At 37.0% G+C, this 12,629-nt stretch overlaps 1 protein-coding gene and 1 long non-coding RNA gene across 3 annotated transcripts in view; one reads left to right on the top strand and one right to left on the bottom strand.

Moving 5' to 3' along the window:
• Positions 1-747, top strand: part of LOC107635255 (subtilisin-like protease Glyma18g48580) — a 6,704-nt gene extending 5,957 nt beyond the window's left edge. The window contains exon 11 of the mRNA XM_016338670.2: positions 65-747. Coding sequence (XP_016194156.1) covers positions 65-609 — 545 coding nt within the window. The 3' untranslated portion in view covers positions 610-747. The remainder of the gene's footprint in view (positions 1-64) is intronic.
• LOC110270794 lies at positions 10,889-11,816 on the bottom strand. 2 transcript variants are annotated; one of them, XR_002360426.1, is made up of 3 exons: positions 11,779-11,816; positions 11,119-11,208; positions 10,889-11,035 (listed from the first exon to the last, which is right to left on the bottom strand). It is a non-coding gene; the product is annotated as an uncharacterized LOC110270794 (long non-coding RNA). The 2 variants fall into 2 exon arrangements; XR_002360425.1 differs by lacking the exon at positions 11,779-11,816 and adding an exon at positions 11,436-11,473 and having other exon boundaries at positions 10,890-11,035.

Genomic DNA, 12,629 nt, shown 5'->3' with positions numbered 1-12,629 from the left:
ATTTAAGATTATTAATTTTTTACCTATTGAAGTGTGTATGATATCCTTGATTCCATTATTCCAGCAACCACACGGGACAACACAAATAGGCCGATTCAGGATGCATTTGATCGTGATTTAGCAAACTCATTTGATTATGGGTCAGGACATGTTCAACCTAACCTTGCAATGGAGCCAGGACTTGTTTATGATCTTCACCTTATTGATTATTTGAACTTCTTATGTGCATCTGGATACGACCAACAAGCAATTTCAGCACTTAATTTCAACAAAACTTTTGTTTGTAAAGGAAGTCATAGCATTGATAACTTGAACTACCCTTCAATTACACTACCAAATCTTGGGTTGAGTCCGGTAACGGTTATTCGTACATTAACCAATGTAGGCCCTTCAGGCACATATAATGCAAGTGCCAAAGTGGATGGATGCAAAATTACTATCGTGCCCAATTCCTTGACTTTCAAGAGAATGTATGAGAAGAAAACATTTAAGGCCATAGTGCAGGCATCAAGTGTGATTCAAGTTGATAAATATCAATTTGGTGAAATGATATGGACAGATAGAAAGCATAGAGTCAGGAGTCCTATCACAATCAGACGCCGCAAGTGAAAAATCTTGTGAATTGAGTGTGTTAATATTTGTTACTAGTATGTATGTATGTGAAATAATAATGTCTGTAACATGTTATTACTATAATATTTAACTGTTGTGTACTTGTGTATGTGCTTGCGTAACAATAAATTTATGGATGCGTAACAAAAAATTGCTGAACATACTTGTATCATTATTTATTCTAATCAAGAGCTGAAATCGATATTCAATATCCAAATTTGTTTTGTCTTAATTTCCTGGTTAGATTTTGTGTTTTGATTTTTGTGTCTATTTTAAAGGCATGTGCAACACCGTGGTATCTTGAGTTTTGTGTTCCTAGTTATGGATTTAATAGAGTTCAAAACAGAATGATTATGCAGAGTAGAAGGATTGAAAGAGAAGAGACTTAATCTAAATTGTTTTCTGTATTATTGTTAAAGTTAGTTTTCCATCTCTACCACTCTCACTACTGATAGCTATACTGGTAGATACATAGGAAACTTTGTTACTGATATTAACTACACTAACTAACTATGTAATTCTGTTCTAACTAACTTTTCAATTCTGTTTCTTGCTTATCACGTAACCTCCTCTGCTATACTCTTATCCTCATTAGGATTTATGCTTATGCCTTACGTGTTTATAGACTTTGTTTTTGGCTATATATATTATATTGTATTGTATGGTTTGATTAGTAATAATATCAAATTATCAATGTAAATGTTGCTTTCAGTCTCTAACCACTTACTCGAAAAACAAAACGTCTTCAAACAGTTACCTATTGATGTGTTAACTGTTAAGTATGAGATTTACGTAAAAATGATTTGTGAAAATAGGAACTAATAAATTCTTAAAATAGTAATTAGATAAATTATAATTAGGTTGAATGGTGTCAGTATCAAAAAATAATAATTAGACATGTTAGAGAATCATTAGAATCATTTTAGATCTGTCAGTATCGTTTATATTTATATATCATATCTGTATATTAATTGTAGGATTCTATGCTTTTATTACTTTGATTCTTTTGGCACCTATATATACCCCTTGTATATTGTACTTTTTGATCAGACTGAATAATACACAAAACACTTTCTTTAATTTGGTCTCTTGTTTCTAACATGGTATCAGAGCCTTGGTATCCTCCTTGAAGAAGATAGGTTGTTTTTCTTGTGGTGAAATCACCGTAGTTTTTGTATTTTTTTCTATGCCATTCTTCTTTCCCTTTTGTCACTCCTTTGATGCTTTTTCACCTTACCGACTAGCCTATTTTGAGTTGAATGATCAAACACCATTGTCATCCGCTACTTACCTATTCTAATGAAGAAATTATATAGTTTTCGCTCTCTTTCGGCAGTTCCATTTACGTTCTCTTGTGGCAGTTCCGTCTGCGTTCTCTCGTGGCAGTTCCGTCTGCGTTTTCTCGTGGCAATTTCGTCTGCGTTTCGTCTATGTTTCCTTGTGGCAGTTTCGTCTAGTCCTTTTATTTTGTTTCCTCCGGCAGTACTTTGTGCTCACTTTTCGACTTTTTCCCGACGCTTTGGTTTGTCACCGCCGCTACCATAGCCTTCTCCTTGTTGCGACGTTTCCAACGCCACTAGAATCACCACCATATGCCGCCGGACGCGCCGGTCAAAGTTGGCTATCCGGTTGAAGCAGCCCTCCCTCCAGACGCCTCCAGCGCCGTTGGATCAGCGCCTAGATCAACGACTCCAGACGCGCCACGTGTCACCAAGCAGCCAGACGGATCCCGATCGCCCGACCTGCGTTCCCGACCCGAACCGCCCTTCGACCCGCGTGTTCGCCCGCCCAGTCAGCGCCTCCCTGTCTCCAATCACGCAGCGCCACGTGTCCCTTTGCATTGACGTGGCCGCTGACGTGTCATCTGACGTGGCACTGACTTGTTGCTGACGTGGCACACAGTGGGACTCTCCCTAAGGTTTTTTGGTGAGATTTTTCCGATTCTGTCCTCCGTTTTCTCATTTTCGGCTCCCAAGTTGCAGTTTTTCTCTCCTCTCCGTGATCTCTGTATTTGCTATTATGGAAAAGTCAGCTGTTTTTGCTACCACACACAGAAAGGATATATTCTGTCGAAATTGTAACAGTTTTGGACACCTCTTCTCTGTCTATCCCTCTGTTGAATGTCGCACATGCCACCAGAAAGGTCACATTAGCTACCACTGTTCATAACTTTTCTGCCATTATTGCAAGCTCTCTGGACATTTGATTACTACTTGTCCTACTCGCCCACCACGTCCTAAGCCTGCTTCTGTTGTTGATGCTACTCTTGAATCTACCACCTCTGCACCTCTCAACCCGTCTCCTGTCTCTTTATCTAATATTGCATCTCTTCTTCGCCGCCTTCTCTCCCTTTCTAGTAATACCCCTGCTGCTCTTTCGACTCCTTCAGGTGATTCTAAATGGTATTTTGACTCGGGATGCTTTAATCACATGTCTCCATTGAGTAATCTCTTCTCGTCTCTGTCTTCCACTACAAATGCACCTTCTGTCAACACTGGTAATGGTTCCCTTTTGCACGCAACACACAAGGGTTCTATCTCCCAGTCGACTCTTAATCTTTCTGATACTTATTTTATTCCCAACTTAAGCTTTAATCTTGTTTCTGTTGGTCAACTTGTTGATTTGGATTTTGATGTCACTTTTTCTATCTCTGGTTGTCGTGTACAGGATTGTCGAACGGGACAAGTCATCGGGACTGGACGTAAGGTTGGAAGGTTGTTTGAAGTTGAGAATCTTCATATTCCTCCTGTACCAAATCTCTGTGCTGCTTCTTCTCCATCTACCCTTCACTTATGGCATCAACGTCTTGCCCACAGCTCCTTAGGAAAATTGCGTCCTCTTGTGTATTAAGGTGTTTTGGGTCAGGTTCCTATTGAATCTTTTGATTGCATTTCTTGTCAAACTGTCAAACAGTCTGCTTTATCTTTTCACAATAATTTCTCTCTTGTTTGCTCTCCTTTTGATCTAATTCACTCTGATGTTTGGGGTCCCGCTCCCACCGCTTCTATGGGAGGAGCTCGATACTTTGTTGTCTTCATTGATAATTATTCACGCTTTACTTGGGATTATTTGATGGCCAATCGCCATGAGTTACCTCAGATTTATATTAACTTTGCCACTATGATTAAAACTCAGTTTTCCAAGGTCATTAAGGTTTTTCACCGTGATAATATTATGGAATACCGTGATTCCAAACTCTTAAAATTTCTTGCAGAACATGGTACCTTGTCTGAGTTTTCTTGCCCTGGTACGTCTCAACAAAATGGCCGAGCTGAACGCAAACACCGTCACATTCTTGACTCTATTCGTGCAATGCTTCTTTCTTCTTCCTGTCCTGAGCGTACTTGGGGTGAAGCTGTTCTTATTGCTGTTCATGTCATCAATAGACTCCCTTCTTCTGTTCTTAGTAATGTTACTCCCTTTGAGCGTCTTTATCGTACCTCCCCAGATTATAGTTCTCTTCGAGTTTTTGGTTGTGTCTGTTTTGTTCTTCTTCAGCCTCATGAACATAGCAAACTTGAACCTCGGGCTCGTATGTGTTGTTTCCTTGGTTATGGCACTGAACACAAGGGTTATCATTGTTGGGATCCTCTCTCTAAACGTATTCGTATATCTCGTCATGTTGTCTTCTGGGAGCATCATATGTCTTCTGTCAGTATCGTTTATATTTATATATCATATCTGTATATTAATTGTAGGATTCTATGCTTTTATTACTTTGATTCTTCTGGCACCTATATATACCCCTTATACATTGTACTTTTTGATCAGATTGAATAATACACAAAACACTTTCTTTAGTTTGGTCTCTTGTTTCTAACAAGACAAATTATAATGGGAGCCATTTAGATAAAAATGTTTAAAATGTCTTTTTTTTAAAGATTTTTTTAATAATTAAAATTTAACACATATAATCGATTATACCATGTTATTTTTATTAAAATTAGGCCAAATAAATTAATTTGACAAAAAAAATGGTGGATCAAATTTTGAATTAATCTAAATTAATAATATTTTTTTTATAAAAAATGACTAATGACTAACTAATTTGTCCGGTTTAATTTTAATAAAAAATAACACAGTTTAACGATTATATGTGTTAAATTTTAATTATTAAAAAATATCTTTAAAAGAAGACGTTTTTAATATCTTTATCTAAGTGGCTCCCAATTATAATAACCTCTAATTTTAAATGATAGAGGTAAAGTTTTACCGAAAAAAAATTCAACCGTAAATATAAATATTGATTTATATGAAAATATGCATTAAAATTAAGGCAACTACTGCAATGAAAATGTCAAAACAGAAAAGCTCTGCATACAAGCCATTAGGGCTTGTATGCTTTACAAGTTCATTAAGTAATAAACCCAAAAAACGCGCTGCTACACATACGTCGAATACACGCGCTCTATAAATATCATGCGTATATATAACTACCAAATTTTAAAAGATCTGTTTCCTTTTTCGTTCTCCTTATTTTCAGATTTGCTCGTTTTCTTCTCGCGCGTCTTCCTCCTTCTTCTCGATCGTTCTTTTCTCCTCCTTTCTCACTGGTATGTTCTTTGTCATTTACGCTAGTTTCTCTCTCTGCAACTCCATCTTCGTTTTCTATTCGATTTCTGAAATCAAAGTTTGAATTCGTTTTTGAAGATAATGGATGATTCAACCTCAGATTGTCAGCTGAATCCAGGCGAAGTGGACTATGAATTTGAATCTAACGAGGTTCCTGAGGTTTGATTTACATAGGATTACTCTGAATTTTGTTGCAGTAATTTGTATAGCAATGTGTAGGGGAATAATTTGTGAACATTGACTGTCAAAATAATGCATGAAGATAAATCTGTGGATTGAATGTAATGTATTAGTTTTGATTAATTATCTGAAATTTATAGCAGATGCTCGGGTGTAGATCAGACCTTTTTTGGGTGTATTTTTGCTAGAAGTGTGGGTGTATTTACACTTTACTGCTTTTTTGTTATTTTAATTGAGTTGTTGTTGTTCAGGTGTATTATATCAGACATGATTGGGTGTGTTTTCAGTTTTTGACATGGTGTATTCTGCAGCCTGTGTATTTACAGTTTATGGCTTTTATTGTCATTTTAGTTGAGTTGTTGCGGTTCGGGTGTATCATATCAGACATGATTGGGTGTATTTGAATCATATCTATGGGTGTATTTACAGTTTTTGACATGGTGTATTCTGCAGCCTCTCTCGGTTGTTGATGACCAGCTTGTTTCGAAGGTTGGAATGACTTTTACCACCCTTGAAGATGCTGGAAAATTTTACAGGAACTACGCCAAGGCTGCAGGTTTCTCTACAAGAGTTCGGAGCACAAATAGGAAGGGAAACGAGATTAAGAATCAACTGATTACATGTAGCAGAGAAGGAAAATGGAAATCTAAAATATCTCTGACCTAGAAGACCAATCCGACAGCCGGTTTAAACTGTCCTGCAAGAATTTATATACACACATTGAAGGATGTCGGTGCTTGGATCATTTCAAAGGTTGTGCTGGATCATTCACACCCCTGCTGTCCAAGTAAAGCAGAGATGCTCAAACAGCACAGGGAACTAAGCATGTCCATTCGTCGTACAATAGAGAATAACGAGGAGGCCGGTATCAGACCAAGCAAAACCTACCAATTATTTGTTGCGGCTGCCGGGGGTCACCGTGAGTTAAATTTTATCGAAAAGGACGTGAGGAATTACATTACCAGGGAAGTGCAGAATGTTTCCGAACAAGAAGATGCAAAGGAATTCGGAAAATATTTGTTAAGAATGAAAGAGAAGAATCCGAAATTCTTTTTTGAGCTCGAACTCGAGGAGGATCAATCGATTAAGCTGGCTTTTTGGGCCGATGCAAGAAGTAGAGCTGTCTTTGAGTATTTCGGAGACGTCATTTCATTTGACACCACCTACAATACAAACAGGTAACAAACTGCCCCTGTTTATGATGCTAAATTAATGTATTTTTATGAATCCGCACCAGAGGTGTATATTGGCTGTTTCATTGGGTGTATACAAAGCATTTGTTGGGGTGTACCTAATGATTTTGCATTCTGCACTATGGTAATTTGTTTCAGGTATAATTTGGTTTGTGGTTCTTTTGTCGGGGTGAATCACCATGGTCAGTCAACACTTCTCGGATGCTCTTTGATGAAGAACGAAGAAATTGAATCATTCAAATGGTTATTTCAATGCTGGCTTCGTTGCATGGGAGCAAACGCTCCGAAAGGGTTTCTCACCGATCAATGCGCATCAATGAAAAGGGCTTTAGAGGCCTGTATGCCAACAACAATTCACCGTTGGTGTATTTGGCACATCATGAAGAAGATTCCAAGCAAATTAAACGGGTACAAGGGACATGCCGATATTGAACAAGAAATGAGCCAAGTTGTTTGGAACTCTCATAGCAAAGACTCATTCGATAGGAATTGGAATGATTTTCTGCTGAATTTTGGTCTTGCGGACAACAAGTGGCTTTCAGGTAATGTCTTTTTAAAATCTGCAGCAGAGGTATAAATTGCATGTTTTCTCGGGTGTATTTATAGTTTGTGTTTGGGTGTATTCTGCAGATCTGTATGAAGACCATCACATATGGGTTCCTATCTATCTGGATCACCACTTCTGGGCAGGGATGAGAAGCACAGAAGCATGTTAAGCTTCGAACAAGTAAGCCAAGTGTCACCTAGATATAAACTGGAACGATGGAGCAAGAAGGTAAAGAGGCGACACACACACATCAAGAGCAGCCACGACGAGCCACTGATGGAGCCAAGAAGCAAGAGGTTCGACCAATTGGTTTTTCGTTCGCAAAATATTTGCGAATTTGAATCCGAATTGGAGGAGCTGACTGTAATTCTGCACCGTGCGTACGATAACGTCATGGCCGAGATGGAATCATTAAAAGCCAAAAGGAAGGGGACATCTTCTTTATCCCACGAAGACGCCAACTTGGAATCCGTTAACGAGCTTCAAAGCCCGCCAAGGATTCGAACAAGAGGACGTCCAAAAAATAGGCTAGGTTCAAAGTTGGACAAACAGATTGCAAATGCCATAAAGAAGAAGAAAACGAAAGTTTTAAGCGAGGTAAAAGTAATGTTCTTTAAATTTGTGGCGATTGAGTTTATTTTTCTCATTAATAGTTTAGCTAATATGTGAGTGTTATATTCAGATAAACCTGTTTGATGCTGCATCAGTGGTGCATTCAAATTCCAGCCAATATCAAGGACATGTTATGAATTATCAGTTCAGGGTACCAGCAGTAGGGGATAACTCTTTGGGTGTATAGTTTTACAGAATATGGGTGTAAAAACACTGTTCTTTTGGGTGTATTTTTGTTAATTCACAATTTACATATAGATACATATATATAATATTTGTGTTTAGGGTTTTAGGGTTTACAGGTTGGGGTAAGGGTTTATGTTTTAAGTGTTTAGGGTTCAGGTTTTTAGTCTCAAAGCATCAGGGGGGATAGATTTCAGGGTGTATATTCAACTTTATTTGGGTGTAAAAATTCGCAGGTTATGGGTGTATATTTGATTTGATGTTTTTCTTCATATTTTAGTACCTGTAATTCATACATTTTGAATACAGCACAGACAGTTTGGGTGTATATTTTAAGCAATCTTGGGTGTATATTAAACTTGCGTTAGGTGTAAAAGTTTATATTTTGTGTTTATATCTGCCTTTGATATTTTTCTTCATATTTTACCACCTGTAATACAGCACAGACAATTTAACATCACAGACATTTTGGGTGTATATTTTAAGCAATCTTGGGTGTATATTAAACATTTCGTTGGGTGTAAAAGTTTATAATTTGTGTTTATATCTGTCTTGATGTTTTCCTTCATATTTTACCACCTGTAATACAGCTTTTGAATACAACACAGACAGTTTAACAACACAGATAGTTTAACTATGGAAAAAAATATACATTGAATAGAAGTTGTTGATAAATGGCAAATTTTTACCGTATTTGTTCATTTTACAAACTACCCAGCAGTTGGATTACGCAGTTTCTATATCAGTAGAATTTATTTGACAAAACGAACTCAATAATACGGAGGATGGCTTCGACAGCCTTATTGCATTACTCTCTCTAATTGCTTGATCTCTGTCTTTATTCATTTCACTGAATAGTATCCGCGAAGCATACTCCACTCTATAATGGTCCACCTCCTCCTACAATTAAAAAGTATATTCTGTTTAAACAGCAATATTAATTCAATAAAGTAATACAGAGTTATATAGTTCTAAAGACAGTTACCTGTTTCCAATTATCTCATTCATACTTCCCCTTTTTCATGTTTTCCGGCTCAATTAACTCAAGTCACTTCATAACGTAGATAGCGCAGTCATAGATGAAAATGAAGAAAATAAATTACAAATCTCATTTAGGAAAGTTTAATGTTCAGAGTCACAAATTTATACCTTGATTTTTGGCCTGATATTTTAACATATGATGCTTTAATTTCCTTCTCCTTCTCGTCTTTCTTCAGAGGTTTCCCGCCGGCATATGCTCTCAATCTTGAAAATACATATTCCTTAAATACCAAAACAAATCAGTAATACACCCAAATCAATGCACAAGATACAACCAACTGAATGGACAATATACACCCAACACAACTAACGAAATACACCCAACTTGATAAACAACATACACCCAACTTGATCAACAAAACACACCCAAATGGTTCTACAAAATACACCCAACTCGACAAAGAAATTACACCCAAAGGAGAACATAATTACACCCAAAGCAAAACATACATACACCTTATATTGAACTGAAATAGACCTATCTATTAAAGTAAAGAACACAGAGGCAACTTACAGTGAATTTATTAAGCTTCTTTCTCTCATCTCTTGGAGCTTTCTTGTGTAGCGGGTCAAGTATATGACATCTCCGCTTTGTTGTATCAATCACCCATAACCACCAATGGCCCGAGTAGCAAACAGGTGCAAAAATCTGAAGGATTGCCACATTTCAACAGTGTGTTATTTTATTTGGCATATAAGTAAAGAACGGTACTAACAAATTTAGCAAATGAAAACTTACATATGGATGAGAAGTTAATTTTTTTGCATCTATGAAGGGAATAAAACTCGGGTAGTATTACACCCTGAATTCTTTATTGGTTTTAGGTGATATGAATTCCCCTTTGGGTGCTTCGAAAGGGCCATGTTCTGCAACAATTGCGAAACAACAAATAAAATACTGAAAATACACCCAAGTGAATACTTTAAATACACCCAAATGACTACACAACTTACACCCAATCGAACGTAAAAAATACACCCAAATCAATACAGAAAATACACCCAAAATTCGTAGAAGTAACACTTACCACAATATCGGGGGGGAGACAGTATACTTGTTCTTGAAATCTTTTATCATTTTTTTGGTTGAGGATGATGCACATGGCAGATACAATCTAGAAATATATGCCGAAATCAATTTACATTAATAAACATAGCAGTGAACTTTGGTGTAAAAACATTAATGTTATTCTAATATTACATCAGATTCTATATAACTTTCTGCCTGGAGTGATGCAAGGTGCATTCTATTTAAAATGTAATTATCTTGGGCAATCAGAGTGCACATGTGGTCATACTCGTTAGTACCGCCATCTGCGTACGTCTTCAGTCGCGTCCTCCAGATGTAGCACTTTTCTTTCATATCATCCGTAATCTGATTTATTCCCTCAGGAGTTTCAAACTTCCCAGAACTTTCTCCCCCAGTCTCCCTTTGAATTTGTGGACTTTTACTTTTTTCTTTCGCCGCACTGCTTGCTATTTTTTGTACCAAATCGTCTAATTGTTCTAGCAAATTTGCAATTTCTGGAGATTTTGCCCTTTCTGTCTCCTGCGTTGACGCTCCCTCCTAGCTTGAATCAGTCAAGCCAAGGCTGAATGATGGCACTGGATCTGTTTTAGGAACATAGGATGCTGTCTGTGCCATCATCATCAGGGCAGCAACGTCTTCTGCGGCTGGATGACTGCGTCATCATGTATAACGTATTATAAGAGTAAGAATATACGGATCATAAGCAAAGATTGATTTTAGTCTGATGAACTTACATTTTAGATGGAGCTGGGGGAAGCGTGGGTGTGGTTTCTTGAAGTTGTTGGGAGGTTCAGGAGTGCTGCACAGTTACACAAAATTAATCATGGCGAAAAAAAAACTACTCAGGAACAATATACACCCAAACTGTTACCAAATATACACCCGAACTGTAACCCAATATACACCCAAACTCTAAACAAATATACACCCAATACTATTTCTTACGTTTCTGTAGTTCCTTCAATCTGTAGCAGAGGGGTTGGTTCAAAATCTGACTCAGGTGTTTCTTGAAGTTCCGGCACAGTGGTTGTTTGGGACGCCGGCACAAAAACTTGAATCGGGACTCTAAACAAGAAGAAAAATGAAAGGTTAACAACGCCTTTGAAAATAATAAGGTTATAAGGTTGAAATATTCTTGAAAAACTCACATTACAAGCGCATCCGACGGTGTCTGTTCCCTCACTACCATCATATTCGAATCAGCCGGCTCACTGGCTGACTGTTGAACCGGACTCAACCTAAAATACTCCCAAAGAAAGTCAAAAAATACACCCGAACAATTCAAAAAGAAGACAGGCTTTGTTTTTTGAGAACTTACATACTTGCAGTTTTTGCTTTTTTTTCCTGCCTTATTTTTCTTGAATAAAATAATAAAGAGCTTTTTTTCTAAAAAAATATATATACAGAATTAGAAGTAGAAGGTAATAGAAGAACAAAAGTAACAGTTATTTGAAAGAGAAATTACATGCTCTCTGTCGGCTGGTTTACACTACTCTGTTCTGTGCGTCCTTGAGAGGAAGGATCATCACTTCCCAAGTTCACAGCTGGTATTCTAAACAGATTTCATGTTATTCAGACAAAATATGATACAGGTATAAAATAGACCCAAATGAATACACAAGATACACCTAACTTAATGGACAATATACAACCAACACAACAAACGAAATACACCCAACTTAATAAACAACATACACCCAACTTAATAAACAACATACACCCAACTTGATCAACAAAATACACCCAAATGGTTTTACAAAATACACCCAACTCATGATAACAAGATTTTATTAAATAAAGCTTCTTACGTTTCAGAGGAGACATAGCGACCTTCTGTCGATTGCAGGTCAGCTTCGTTCTCCCTGCGAAACAAGAAACAATTATTAGCAAAGAAAACACACTAAAATCTGAAATAGACACCCCAACAAGACATACCCCTCTACAGCAGTTTTTTCAACGTTTTCCCTTAGCCATTCATCTAGATCTTCACTTGATATTTCATATCTCTCATTACATTCATAAAAGAAGATGTTAACAAAAATAATTACGATGATAGACGGTAGTATAGCTTATGAGGTACTGTACCTATCAAAGTATTGATCTTCTTCAGGAGATGAATGCTCAACAACAACTTTTTTCTTTTAGGGTTGTGTTCTGGGTGGAAAAAAAAGTATGAATTAGAAATAAAAAATTAATTTTATCACAGAATATTATCCAAAGAAGTGCTTACTTTTTTGGTGTTGTTTTTGTCTTTTTCTTTTTCTTTTCCTTCTCCACCGGTGATGATTCTTCGCTTCTATAAGTTAATAAGAGACACTTCAGTTAATACACGAAATCTTTATAATGAAGCCAAAAGAAAGGAGTAATAATTTCAGAACATTACTCATCACTTGATTCAGATTCAGATTCTGAATCAGAATCTGACTCCTCTTGACTCTTCTTTCTTTTTCTGGAGTCCATTCTGGAAGGCAAACAATCATTATTTAGAACATACTAAAGATAAAATACACCCAAGTGAATGCACAAGATACACCCAACAGAATGGACAATATACACCCAACGCAGCAAACGAAATACACCCAACTTAATGAACTACATACACCCAACTTGATCAACAAAATACACCCAAATGGTTCCACAAAATACACCCAACTCGACA

This window comes from Arachis ipaensis, chromosome B04 (assembly GCF_000816755.2).
Source record: "Arachis ipaensis cultivar K30076 chromosome B04, Araip1.1, whole genome shotgun sequence".
Taxonomy (NCBI): Eukaryota; Viridiplantae; Streptophyta; class Magnoliopsida; order Fabales; family Fabaceae; genus Arachis; species Arachis ipaensis.
This window is presented reverse-complemented; position numbering and strand designations above follow the sequence as displayed.